At 35.5% G+C, this 15,181-nt stretch overlaps 1 protein-coding gene across 5 annotated transcripts in view; it reads right to left on the minus strand.

Annotated features, from left to right (window-relative positions):
* The window catches only part of GALK2 (galactokinase 2), a 109,743-nt gene that overhangs the window by 79,238 nt on the left and 15,324 nt on the right, over positions 1–15,181 (minus strand). For 3 of the 5 annotated variants that reach the window (XM_011222818.3, XM_002917543.4, XM_011222819.3), the window contains exons 2-4: positions 11,961–12,049; positions 9,890–10,013; positions 986–1,076 (exon numbers count right to left, since the gene is read on the minus strand). In XM_011222818.3, coding sequence (XP_011221120.1) covers positions 986–1,076; positions 9,890–10,013; positions 11,961–12,049 — 304 coding nt within the window. Of the gene's footprint in view, positions 1–985; positions 1,077–9,889; positions 10,014–11,960; positions 12,050–15,181 lie in introns of those variants that run through there. The other 2 variants (XM_034661002.1, XM_034661003.1) reach the window with 2 other exon arrangements.

The following is a 15,181-nucleotide window of genomic DNA, read 5'->3' on the forward strand; positions in this document are numbered from 1 at the left end:
GAGGGAGGGAGGGAGGGAGGGAGGGAGGGAGGAAGGAAGGAAGGAAGGAAGGAAGGAAGGAAGGGTGAAGGAAAGGAGAAAAGAAATGAATGCAGGAACTCTAAGACCAGAATCACCATAATTCAAGTGCAGGACTACACATCAGAAATAAATGTGATGCTTTCCTGGAATGGATATGCCACTGAGTCAGTCCTAGGCTACTTGTGACAAAGCTCCAGATAGGACCACCAGACAGTAAGGAACACAAGCTCTCTAAAACCTGGGTTTTAACAAATCAAATTGATTTAGCAAATCAATTTTCTTTTTGTCCTTATACTTTTTTAATTTGGAGAAAAAGTAGAAATATTTCATTTTCTTGTTCTTGCCCATGACATTAGAGATATCCCTGATAATTATTCAATGTTTCTAAGGAAAATACTTATTCTAACAAACTTCACTACATCTTTTTAACCCCATCTGAAGTAGTAATAACAATACTAGTTGTTTATTTAATGAATGCATACTATGTGTCAAGCACTGTGTAATCCTTATAACAACTCTTTGTTGGATAGCAAGGAGATCATTATACAGAAAACAAACCTGACACTTAAAGAGGTTGAACTGAATTAACACGGCTGAGTAGAGCTCACATTCAAACCTAGGGCTGTCTGACTAAATCCTATTACAGTACATACCTACATATCATTAGAACGAATGTATCACTAGACTGTATCCTTCAAAAGAAAATTTGAACAAAGACTTTAAAAAGAGAAGGATTTTGTCAGATAAAACTGGTTTATGAACTGCCATTACTGCCCCCTGTGAACACCACACAGGAATGGTCATATCCACCTCATCCTCTAAAATACGTGAATTAGCAAAATAGAACAGAAACATCAGTTAGCATTGCAAGGTAACAAAAAATACATAATAAATAAAATAAACCTTGATATATAATACACATCGTAAGTTCAACAGCTAGTAGTTGCCTTATAAACTGATTTACCTGAATTCCTTTAAATCCACATAGAAAATAGTTGTGCCATAGAGGCTTGGTTTTGTCAATCTGAATATTATTAGCATTAGTACTGAAGTCCCTGCAAAAACAAAAGACACCATGAATTTAAGTCTACAGGCTGCAAAAACCCATGGCTGCAACATCAATGGCTGACTGCTGCCATCTTGTGCCATAAGAGTGACACTGAAATTTCATTCTCCATTTATTTTCATCTATGTACTTTACATTCTACCCCAAAACAACAAACATCCCCACATGCTAAAAAGTAAGGGAAGTTGTAGTGACCTTAACAATTAACCTACTTCCGACTGACCCTTTTTATTTCCTGAAACTGAGAGGAACCAATATATTTCAGCAGGTTTTACACCACTTTTTATTTCATGATGGTCCTTGTTAAGCTGACGTAAACCACATAAATGCTTATCCTTGGGGTTTGCTGTTTGGCATACCTCTAACTGTAACGGTACTCAAAGCCTTCTCTCCCCACACTCTTTGCCACCCTCCAATTTTACCATCTGCGCAGTTTAAGGAGAAGATGGAAAAAACAAAACAAATAATGATGATTCTAATGGATCATAACTCATTGAATTAGGTTCCATGAATCTTATACTGATATAAATTAACAAACGAAAAACTACCTAAATGAAGGAGAAGGAAAACCTCTTCCTTAGAGTAAAATGTCAAATAATAGATGAAGTAGAAACGATGGAAATTAAAAAATCACTATGTGGCAAACTCCATCATAATTGTTTCAGGGAAGAATCATCAATGGATGCTAAAGTTAGGGAGTAAAAATTTGATAAGAAACAAAATATTTACATAGACCCCAAGTATTTCCCCATCAGATACTTATTGCAAAGGGAAAAAATAGTAACTTTATGGCAAAGAAATCTGGCAGACACCATCTTAACCAAATGATCAAAATTAACATCAATAAAGGTACATCATGTGTCTCCTTGATATCATGAACTGAGGACATATCAGTTGATGTGTGGGAATTCTTTGTATTATTTTTGTGAGTTCTTTGTTAAGTCAAAAATTATCTCAAAATGAAAAATTGATGAATAGGTTTCTAAATCAGCCAAAGGACAAAATATGTGAAATGGAGGAGGAGGGGGTCAATTAAAAAGTGAGGAAATAAGCAACGTTCCCCATATTGACTGAATGCTCTTCACATGGTTTACTAAATACCTATTATATGCCAGTCACTGTAGAAGGTGCCCTCCGTGAATTATCTTAACTCAATAACATGGATACATCATGTCCTAAGAAAAATATTTAAGCATGCAAGGCATTCATAGGATTATAAACATAAAAGGCAAAGGGCTTATCTTTTCATAAGCTAGCTGAGACAACATGAACACAAATTATGATCACACATTACTGTCACATGATGGTGTATAATATGGAATGGGATATGAGACCAAGAGGGCATCATCTCTATAATCAGCATATTACAGTGAAGAGAGGAGGCATTCCTGGCAGCTCAGAGAGGTTTAGTGACTCTCCAAGGACATACACAGTATGACGCCAGCTCACAAGCATTGTACTGTACCTACAGAAGTTAAAATATATTGCCCACAGTCAACAAGAGTTCACAGAATTTGTAAAGCAGAAAAAATTATGTTAGCAAAACTGATCAGGTTCTTTTCCTAGCTAAGCAAAGATCTTGAAAGTCACCACAAAGAAAAGAAAAACAGAAAGCAGTCAGGGGCAGTGGTAAATTGAAAAAAATAGTGGAGGAAATTTGTACAGATGTAGGAAGCTACATGAGAAATATCAAGGAAAAAGCTGAAAAGTGCCAGTTCCTACAAAATTAGAAACATAGCTTAAATGTCATAGAAAAAACTTCCCTTTGATTAGTTATTTCATGTCTGTTCTTTCAAGCATCCCTGTCCTGCCTCTCTGCCCTACCATTTTCAAAGATTCAAAAAAACAAGCACACATTTTCCCACCAATTCCCACATTGTATCACCCATCTTCTTTCTCCACTCTTGCATCCATGTTGCAGAATCTAGGGGGAAGTCCTGAAAATGAGCAATTATAACTTACTACATTGATAATTTCCACCTATACATTTTATTCATTGATTCACCTGTTCTTCCAAAAAACATTTGCCCAGTGTCTACCCTGTGTGTGCCGGGCACTGGGCTAGATCATTTACAAAAACAATATTATAAAAAAAATAAATATTTAGAGAAAAGTTTGAGAAAAAAATGTACAAGACAGATACCCTTACAACAACAAACTATTTCTAAGAAAAATTGAAGAAGACCTAAATAAATGGACAGATATACATGTTCGTGGATTGGAGGAGCAAATACTATTAAGATGTCAGTTCTTCCCAAATTGATCTCTACATTCAGTACAACCCCAATAAAAATCCCAGTGTACTCTCATAGAAGTTGAATATCTGATTCCAAAATTAATAAGGAAATGCAAAAGATCTAGAATAGCCAAAATAAATTTGAAAAAGACAAACAATGTTAGAGGACTTACACAACGTGATTCCAGGACTTCTTATAAAGCTACAGTTTTCAATTAGCAAACCACATTCACCAATACATTAAAAGGATGTCCACAATAGCCAAACTATGAAAAGAGCTGAGATGTCCATTGACGAATTGATAAAGAAGATGTGGGGGGTGTGTGTGTGTGTGTATACATACATACATATATGTATATATACATATACATGGGCAAAATGGGTGAAGGAGAGTGGGAGATACAGGTTTCCAGTTATGGAATGAATAAGTCACCGGAAAAGAAGGCACAGCAACACAATTGGAATATTACTCAGCTATCAGAAAGGATGAATACTTACCATTTACATCATGGATGGAACTGGAGGGTACTATGCTAAGCAAAATCAATCAGAGAAAGACAATTATCATATGGTTTCACTCATATGCGGAATATAAGAAACACCACAGAGGATCATAGGGGAAGGGAGGGGAAAACAGAATGGAAAGAAATCAGAGAGGGAGACAAACCATGAGAGACTCTTAACTATAGGAAACAAACTGAGGATTGCTGGAGGGGAAGTTGGTGGGGGATGGGGTAATTGGGTGAAGGGTATTAAGGAGGGCATGTGATGTGATGAGCACTAGGTATTATATGAAACTGATGAATTACTGAACTCTACATCTGAAACTAATAATAATAGGTTGGATAATTGAATTTAAATTTTTTAAAAAAGGATCATTCGCCACAATCAAATAGGATTTATTCTGGGGATGCAGGATGAGTCAATATTTGCAAATAAGCATCATAAACCACATCAGCAAATCTAAGGATAAAAATCATAGGATCAATTCAACAGATGCAGAAAAAGCATTTGACAAAATTCAACGTCTGCTCATGATAACAACTCTCAACAAAGTGGGTTTGAAGGAACATACCTCAACATCATAAAGGCTAAAAATGAAAACCCACAGGTAACACCATACTCAATGGTGAAAAACAGAGCTCTTTAAGATCAGGAACAAGACAAGGATGTCCACTGTCCCACTTTTATTCAATATACTGCTGCAAGTCCTAGCTCCTAGCCACAGCAATCAGACAAGAAAAAGAAATAAGAGGCATCCATATTGGTAAGAAAGAAGTTAAGCTGTCTCTATTTGCAGATGACATGATGCTACATACAGAAACCCCTAAAGACTCCATCAAAAAACTATTAGAAGTAATAAAGGAATTCAGTAAAGTTGCAGGATACGAAATTAATACCCAGAAATTGGTAACACTTCTATACACTAATAAAAAAGTAGCAGAAAGAGAAAGTAAGAAAACAATTCCATTTACAATTGCACTGAAAAGAATAAAATACCTAGGAATAAAATTAACCAGGAAGGTGAAAGACCTGTACTCTGAATGATAAACCACTGATGAAAGAAAATGAAGACAATACAAACATATGGAGAGATGTCCTATGTTCATAGATTGGAGGAAATTAATACTGATAAAATGTGCATACTACCTGAAACAATCTACAAACTCAATGCAAACCTTATCAAAATACCAAAAGCATTTTTCACAGAGCTAGAACAAATAATCCTAAAATTTGTATGGAATCACAAAAGATCCCAAGTACCCAAAACAATCTTGAGAATGAAAAACAAAGCTTGAAGTATCACAATTCCAGACTTCAAGATATAGTACAAATCTGTAGTAATCAAAAACAGACACAGAGATCAATGGAATGGAGGCGAGAGCCCAGAATTAAACCCACACATATATTGTCAATTAATCTATGACAAAAGAGGCAAGAATATACCATGGGAAAAAGGCAGTGTCATCAATGAATGGTGCCGGGAAAACTAGACAGCTACATGCAAAAGAATGAAACTGGACCACTTCTAACACCATGCACAAAAATAAACTCAAAATGAATTAAAAACCTAAATGTAAGATCTAAAACCATAAAATCCATAAGAGAACACAGGCAGTAATTTTTCTGACATCAGCGGTAGCAGCATTTTTCTAGATAGTTCTGCTCAGGCAAGGGAAACAAAAACAAAAATAAACTATTGGGACTACATCAAAATAAAAAGCTTTTGCACAGCAAAGGAAACCATCAACAAAACAAAAAGGCAACCTACTGAATGGGGGAAGATATTTGCAAATGATATATCTGATAAAGGGTTAATATCCAAAATATATGAAGAAATTATACAACTTAACACCAAAAAAACCCAAACAATCCAATTTAAAAATGGGGAAAGGATCTGAATAGGCACACAGATGGCCAACAGACACATGGAAAGATGATCCACATCACTAATCATCACGGAAATGCAAATCAAAACCACAATGATACATCACCCCACACCTATGGCTAAAATCAAAAGGTCAGGATGTGGGAAAAAAGGAACCCTCACGCATTGTTGGTGGGGAAATAAATTGGTACAGCCACTGGGGAAAACAGTGTGGAAGTTCCTCAAAAAATTAAACATAGAAACATCATACAATGCAGTAATTCCATTACTAGACATTTACTCAAAGAAAATGAAAACACTAATTCCAAAAAGATATATGCACCCCTATGTTTATAGCAGCATTATTTACAATAGTCAAGATATGGAAGCGACCTAAGTGTCCAATGATAGATCAATGCATAAGGAAAATGTAGTATATATACAACAGAATATTACTCAGCCATAAAGCAGATGAGATTCTGCCATTTGTAGCAACATGGATGGACATAAAAGATATCACAATAAGTGAAATAAGTCAGACTGAGAAAGACAAATACCATATGATTTAACTCATATGCGGGATCTAAAAAAACAAAACAAATGAATAAGCAAACAAAAAGCAGAATCAGATCTATAAATACAGAGAATAAACTGATGGTTGCCAGAAGGAAGGGAGTGGGGGGATGGGCAAAATGGGTGAAGGAGAGTGGGAGATACAGGTTTCCAGTTATGGAATGAATAAGTCACCGGAAAAGAAGGCACAGCATAGGGTATATAGTCAATGATATTTTAATAGTATTGTATGGTAACAGATGGTAGCCACACTTGTGAGCATAATATAAGGTACAGAGAAGTTGAATCACTATGTTGTACATATAAAACTCATGCAACATTGTATATCAACTGTACTCAAATTAAAAATTTTAAATTAAAAAAAAAAGATGGTTTTCAGATAGTGTGATATTGGCATAAAGATAAACAAATACATGGGGAGCCTGGGTCGCTCAGTCGGTTAAGGGTCTGGCTCTTGATTTCGGTTCAGGTCATGATCTCAGGGTCATGACACTGAGCCCTGAGTGGAGCTCCGTGCTCAGTGGGAAGTCTGCTTGAGATTCTCTTCCTCTCCCTCTGCCCCTCCCACTGCTCATGCACATGCTCTCGCTCTCTCTCTAAAAAAGAAATAAATCTTATTTAAAAAGATGGACAAATTGGGGCGCCTGGGTGGTGCAGTCGTTAAGCGTCTGCCTTCAGCTCAGGGCATAATCCTGGCATCCTGGGATCGAGCCCCACATCAGGCTCCTCTGCTGGGAGCCTGCTTCTTCCTCTTCCACTCCCCCTGCTTATGTTCCCTTTCTCGCTGGCTGTCTCTCTCTGTCAAATAAATTTTAAAAAAATCTAAAAAAAAATTAAAAGATGGACAAATACCTCAATAAAGAGAATAGAGTCCAGAAATAGACCACACATTTATTGCCACCTGCTTTTCAACAAAGTTTGTCAAGATAATTCAATGGGAAAAGATCTTTCCAACAAATGGTAAGAAACAATTGGATAGCTAAGAGCAAAAAAATAAATCTCAACCCTTACCTCATGCCACATATAAAAATTAATTCAAACTGGATCATAGACCTAAATGTAAGTGCTAAAATTATACAATTTCTGGAATAAAACACTAGAAAAACTTTTAGTGCCTTGGGTTTGGCAAAGATTTCTTAAAAAGTCAAAAACTATAAACGATGAGGAGTACCTGGGTGGCTCAATCGGTTAAGCATCTGCCTTCAGCTCAGGTTATGATCCCAGGGTCCTGGGATTGAGCCCCATGTGGGCAGGGAGACTTCTCCCTCTCTCTCCGCCCCTCCCCCTCTACTCATGCTCTCTCTATATATATCAAGTAAATAAAATCTTTTAAAAAAAACTACAAACAATGAAAAAAAATCAATAAATTGGACTTGATCAAAATTAAAAATTATTCTTCTTCAAAAGAGATGGTAAAAAAAAATGAAAATCCAAATCACAGACTGGATGAAAATATTTGTAAAACATTAATCTGACAAAGGACTTGTATCTACAACATACAAGAAAATCTTATAGGTCAATAGAAGAAGATGAAAATCCTACTTAAAAATGGGCAAAAGATTTGAACAGGCCCTTCAGCAAAGAAGATATCTAGGTGACAAATACATGAAAAGATGTTCAACATCATTAGTTAGAGAAATTAAAATAAAAAACCTCAATGTGGTACTGGTACACATTTATGAGAGTGGCTAAAATTTAAAAAGACATGTTAGAAAAATGTAGAGCAGGGGCACCTGGGTGGCACAGTGGTTAAGTGTCTGCCTTCGGCTCAGGGCGTGATCCCGGCGTTATGGGATCGAGCCCCACATCAGGCTCCTCCGCTGTGAGCCTGCTTCTTCCTCTCCCACTCCCCCTGCTTGTGTTCCCTCTCTCTCTGGCTGTCTCTATCTCTGTTGAATAAATAAATAAAATCTTTAAAAAAAAAAAAAAAAGAAAGAAAAATGTAGAGCAAATGGAACTCTCACACACTGGTGGTAGGAATGAAAAATGGTACAACCACTTTGGAAAACAGGCAAGTTCTTAAAAAGGTAAACCAGATAGTCCTAGATATTTACCCAAGAAAAATGAAATACATGTCCACCCATAGATTTGTCTATAAATATCCACAACAGCATTATTCATAATAGCCAAAAGCTAGAAATGATCTAAACGTCCATCAATGGTGAGTAGATAAATTATAGTACCTCCATGCAGTGAATGCTACACAACATGTGGACAATTCTGGGAGGCAGGCTGCACACTTCCTAGGAGTCCTGGTAGAATGAAGCCCCTTACCCAGAGCAGGGGCTACCTACTTTAGTAATTCATCTCTGCTTCCCTAAATCATTCTCCATGTTGTTTCAGTACCACACCTGGGATCATATACCAAATACTCTATCTTCATTCAAGTCTGTGTCAGGCTCTGCTTTTGTGAAAAAATGAAACTGAAACCATACATTCATGAGGGTTAAGTGAATTTGAGTAAATCAATATGACATATTATTATGTAGCCAGTTTTAAATGTTTACAAATAATGACACAAAATTGTGTTTGAGACAATGTAAAGTTTTCTTTAAAAGATTCAGTATAGAAGTCGGGTGTTACATGCAAGTAATGAATCATCGAACTTTACATCAAAAACTAGTGATGTACTGTATGGTGACTAACATAATATAACAAAAAATATTATTAAAAAAAAGAAGTCAGAAATTTCTGTATTTTGCACAGCCTGGTATTGTGCCTTATTAAAGGCACACAAAAAACATTTACAGAATGAACAAACATTACTGAACACAAACTAGCCAATGAACAATAAGCCAAAAAAAAAAAAAGGCGCCAATCATATGCCCAAATCTTTTTGTGTAACTAGCAAATCAAGTCCATATAAGCAAGTAGGACTCATCCCAGGAACCCAAAAACAGTTCAACATTAGAAAATCCATCAGTGTAATTCATACTTTTTTAAACTGTTCTTCAAAACTGAATAGACATTTAATAAAATTCAATTAACAGATTAACAAATTTCTTTTTATCTTAGCAAACTAAGAATTCAAAAACAACAGGAAACAAAAAAAGTATGTCCTTAACTTGATAACGCATATGTACTAGAAACTTCTACCTATTATGCACCAGACTCAAAGTCTGACACTGAGCCTCCCAGCATTGGAGAGGCTACGGTATCTGCAGGCACAGAGTTTACAATCTACTGGGGGAACACAGGCAAGTAAGTAGGTAATTGTAATACAGCGTGATAAGATGTTATGACGAGAGAATTAGAGGGTGCCCTAGTAACATAAGAGAGGCATCACCACAGACTTTGCTGAAGACAGCTACCTAAACAGATGATAAATACCTTCTGGACAGGGCAGAGTTATTTTCATTTCTGTATGGCCTAGTATCTAAAATAATGTCAGACACATGGTAAGTCTTTAGGAAATGTTTCTTAAATGAATGAGCGAATGAACAAAAAGGAACAAATATTAAAGAGCAGCCTTAGACTCTTTTGGAAGTCAGATACAGATTTTCAATAAATTCAATGATTTGTTACAAATTTGATTTCTTCTAAAGAGTTCATTTGGATAAGAATACACACACACACACACACACACACACACCCATTATACACAGGAGCAATCCTAAATACTCACGGGTACAAGGGATTTGTATTGGCTAGTTGAAGAGTTTGTGTTTTCACAGGTTCCACAGCTATTAACATATCTTGTTCTACAGCCATAGGAAGAACAGAATATCCGCAATAATCTATATGTTCTCCTAGAGAAAAAGAATTTTTAATACTGCTAGCAGATGAAACAAGAGAAACTCAAGTAGGTTGACATACAGGAAAAACTTGACCACGAGCCAGGTTTTAACAGAAAATAAAAATACGATACACAGGAAATGATTCAGTTCTCTTATTCTCCCAGACATCCAAGCCAGAAACTTCTGCTAGAATATTAATTCATTTCTCTAATTTTTAGATTTCTTTATATCGTCACAAGTTTTTTTCTACTTTCTAATTCATAGCGATCATCTTCAAATATTTTGCTTTGTAACTAGTTATACGAAGTATCAAAAAACATAATATCACCTTTCTCTGTTGCTCTTTCACATTACCTTGTTAAATATGAACAATTGAAGCCTTTAGCACACTCTGCCTTATATTAACATTACGTGAGTCTCACTCTCTTCCTTGTTAAGCCAACACGCCCACTAAGCTGAGGACTTTGCCTTATTTTTATTTGTGGCCTAACTAAATGTCTAAAAATTAGACTGGCATTGATAAGTTATGCTGAGTATGCTAGACGTAGCTAGAGTGAAGAAAAAGAAGCTAGAAAAAGAATTTTAATCTGCAGTATTTTATATATAATAAGCAAATATGGGAAACAAACTATTCCCTTCTATGCATTTTAATTCTTCTATGAATCATCAGCAGGAATTTTATTTCCTATTATACCATAATATTTTCTCCAAGTTGCTATTTAAATTCAAGGTTACTATTCATAAGATTTAGATACAAAATAACAATCCAAGAAAGAAATAAGCACAATAAGCAAGCTCATTTATATTTCCCCAGGACAGGTTTTCATGCCTGATTTTTCCTATGGCAAACACTGCCCAACTAATAAGAAACACAAAACGAACGGAAGACAATTCAACAGCATAATTATAATTATGTTTTTAAATAATTATTATTCTACATATTATTACAGGTAGCAAGTCTCTTTCTATGTTGATGTGTCCTTTAAAGTGAAATGATAAAGGGTGTTTTTATGGACTGACAATGACAAATGGAGAAGTGGTTTTCAGAGCTGTCTTTCTCACCAATTTCCTTCAAAAAAAACAGTAATATAAAATAGTGGTTCACAAGTAGAAAGTTATACATTTATCTACATGAACCTGTATCATTTTTTTTTTTCCTTGCTGGCTGTTAAAAGAGTCAAAGTAGCCCTCTTCTGGTGCCCTAGATGCCAGCCTCTCTTGCCTTCTCGGGAAATCTGCTCCATAAGTTCCTCTCTCTCAGCTATCTATAATCTCTCTCTCTCTCCCCACTGGCTTTACTCCATTCCCCCTCTCTCCCTCATTTAACCACGCTCAAACATCCCATTTTTTAAAAAATCCTCCATTCTTTGCTTCAAAATAAAATAAGTCACCTGAGTTGATAATAATTGAAGCTAGATACTGGGTACATGGGAGTTCATTATATTATTCCAACAACTTTTTTGTATGTTTACATTTTCCACCATAGAAAGTTTTCTTTTTAATTCTTCTTGACTCCTAGTTTTTCCTCAGTTCCCCAATGCCATTTTCTCTTGATAGAACCTATTCATTCTTCAGGTCACCACACTTTTAAAAGGGCTTCCCAGTACTCTTCTAATCCAATGAGTAAATGTAAAACCATCAAGATTATTCACCACTATCTACAAATTTAACGTGCAACACAAAAAAATCTTCTCATCTCTCATGAAAACAATATTAACAACAAAAATTTCAACAAATTTTTAAAATAAATGGACAAAATTAACATTAATCACATGGATTGGGAAAGAGGAAAATATAGTGCGTTCCTTATGCAAAAGCTTAACTTGCTATAGTAGATACATGTGAAATACTCTATTTTTTTCAGTTCTCTTGGGAAAAGTTAAGAAAATAAAGTGCATTAACAAAAATTTAGATCTTATCAAAGGAGGAAAAAATTAAGAGAAGGAACTTTTGCAATACCTATTATGTTGACTCTTCCTGGCGCTCGAACATAAAACTTGGGAATGGATCCAAACTTAGAGTTAAACATCTCCTTTAGCTTCAGCAATCTGAAAGCAAGAGTAGAATACTTCAGAATATCTGTATAACAGAAAAATCTATAAGCTACATATGCACAAACATATTTCATATACCTACCACCATTATCTCTAAAAAGAAAAGCAAAAATTTTTTACTGACATACTTCTTTGAAAATCCTAGGATATGACAATACAGTAACTTCCTAGGTGACAAAAGAGTATAGCTACACACACAAGTAAAAAAGATGAATATACACAAAAGGAAAAACTATTTCCTTCAATTATAAAGAATATAACTTTCTGTATAATTCTCATCAATATTCAGAGAAGAATCTTTATACTAAAAGAAATAGCATGGGGTAGTATTTCAGTTTCCTAGGGCTACCATAATAAAATACTACAAACTGGGTGGCTTAAAATAATAGAAATTCATTGTCTCACTGCTCTAGGGCCTAGAAGTCCAAAATCAGAGTGTTAGTAGGGCCATGAGCCTCTCCTTGCCTCTTTTTAGTTGCTGGTGGTGGCCATCCAACCTCGGCATTCCTTGGATTACAGCTGCATTGATCCAAATTTTGCCTCTATCACCACACAGAATTCTCCCCATGTGTCTCTATTTGTGTCTGTTTTTCCTTCTTATAAGGACACCGGTCTTACCAGATTAGAGCCCACCTTCATTCACTATGACTCATCTTAACTTGATTACATAAGAACATAAAGATGCTAGTCCAAATAAGGTCTGTTCTCAGGTTCCAGGTGGACATGAATGGGGTGCAGTTGGGGAGGCACTATTTAACCCAGTAGAAGTAGTCAACTGAAAACTAGAGTGGATATCAGGAGACCACAGTTTGGGTCAAATCATTTTCCCTTAGCCTCTCTTCTGTGAAATTAGTTTTACTAGATATTCCTTATAGGCCCCTTCTAGATCCAAAATTCTTATAATACATTTAATAATTTTATAAGAATTTTATACTGTTAAATCATCTCAAGGCACTTCTATGAATACCCCCACTGTTTATAGTCCCACACCATAGTGTATCTGAATAATAACACCAGGACAATAAATATCTTTTAAAGTCTACCATATTCAAGACACTCATTAATTAACCGATTGATCTTAAAGATTAATTCATTGTAAGAAACAGATATTCACACCAAAAACAGCTCAAGGAAAAAGGAAATTTATTATAATGATAGAAAGATATGTTAAATATCTTTGGAAGTTATTCAAGATGGTCTCCTAAGAATTGGACAGTCATCAAAAACTGTTTATATAAGTGTCTTTGGTTCTCTTTTCATGTCTCATCCTGTCATCACTCCAAAGACAACTCTACTTCTCTTTGCTCAGTGCTGTTCACATTTCAGTTGCCTCTGTGAGCGCCTTGGTTTCTGCTCCTCCACACCTTCAGTTTTCATGACACTGCGGCTTCAAGTCTACAAGATTTAATAGCTCCAGTGTCCTACATTATCTGATTAAGTCTCTGTGTCCATTAATTCAAATTCTCAAAAAAGATAATCTGGGTGGCAGAGTTTAGGAAACAATAAGAAAACAGAGGTAGTAATCCTGATATCAGACATCGTAGAATGTGTGCCAAAGAGCATACAAGGAAAATTCTTAATGCTGACGGCTGCAATTCAAAATGAAGGTAATAGTTTAAGAAATGCTCCCAAATAAAACTGTAACCACTTTTATAAGGCAAAAACAATACGCAAGGTAAAGAAATACAGACAGGAATACACTAACAATAAGAGACTATAAGATACCTTTCTCAGTATAAAAACAGAGCAGGTGGACAAAAGGAAGAAAAGAAAGACTCAAACAACAAAACTGATAAAGTAGATTATGGATATGTACATATATTTAGCATTATACCTGTTAATGGGAAATATAACTTAAGAATGCATGGAATATTCACAAATATTGATCATATCTTAAATCATAAAGAACACATCTGTAAAGTCTTATATATATATATATATATATATATACATAAAATATAGAAAAAGTGATAAAGCAAATACAGTAAAATGTTACCATTTGGAGAATCTGGGATAAGAGTATACAGCAATTTTTTTTTTAACTATATTTCACTTTTATGTAAGTGTGAAGTTATTTCAAAATAACCAAAAAATTTTAAGGGGTGCCTGGGTGGCTCAGTTGGTTAAGCATATGACTCTGGATCTCAGCTCAGGTCTTGATTGCAGAGTCATTGAATTCAAGCCCCTCTTTGGGCTCCATGCCCAACATGGAACCTACTTTAAAAAAAAAAGTGTGTTTGTTTGTTTGTTTGTTTGTTTAAAGAAGAACTGACTGGTGCTTTACTAAGTACTCTACTTATAAAGGAAGTTAATAATAGTCCTTGGTCTCTAGGACAAATTTGGCAGAAAAAAAAGACAGTTAAGCGTAAAAGTACAATACAGAGAGACAACAGAGTGATAAGCCAGACAAACACAGTCCTTTGGGAGCACAGAGAAAAGATATTTCACCCCTACTGTAGAAGAATGTGGGTGGTAAAATAAATCCAGAAGGGGGATGATAAGTTAAAGAAGGCTCCCCTAAAAGACAATAATTAAAATGAATTTTAAAGGATGATGTCAGACAAGTGGGATAGGGTGACACATTCTAGGCAAATGCAATGAAAAGGCCCAGTGTGCTGCATTCAGAAAATTATAATTAGGGTTTAAATACTTCAGAGGAGGAGGCTGGTGGTAATCAAGCCCCAGATATTAAAGGGCCTGGTATGCCATGTTGAAGAACCTGGCTTTTAACCCATAGGCAATGGATGTAAAGACACATTTACGGATGGAGTGATATTAATCAATTTCACACTTGAAAAAGCCCACTGAGAGGTGTACAAAAGATGGGTTGTAGGAAGACAAAGCAAAAACAAATCTAAAAGGTGGCCATTTGTAGTAAACCTAGAGAGAAAGACTAAAAGGTCCATTAGTGATGGGGATAGAAAAGGGTGAAAATTAAATTAAGGTGATATTTAAAAAGTCAAATCCATAGGAAATAGTGACCAATTAGAAGTGCGAAAATGTGAGAAAGAGGGAGAAGCATATTACTCCTCTTTTTCTGGCTTCCATAACTCCACTAGCCTCAACAGAGGCTTATGTTGTTTCTGCTTGGGAAAATCATATGCAGACAAAATTCAAGGTCTGCTG

Source organism: Ailuropoda melanoleuca, chromosome 5 (genome assembly GCF_002007445.2).
Source record: "Ailuropoda melanoleuca isolate Jingjing chromosome 5, ASM200744v2, whole genome shotgun sequence".
Classification (NCBI taxonomy): Eukaryota; Metazoa; Chordata; class Mammalia; order Carnivora; family Ursidae; genus Ailuropoda; species Ailuropoda melanoleuca.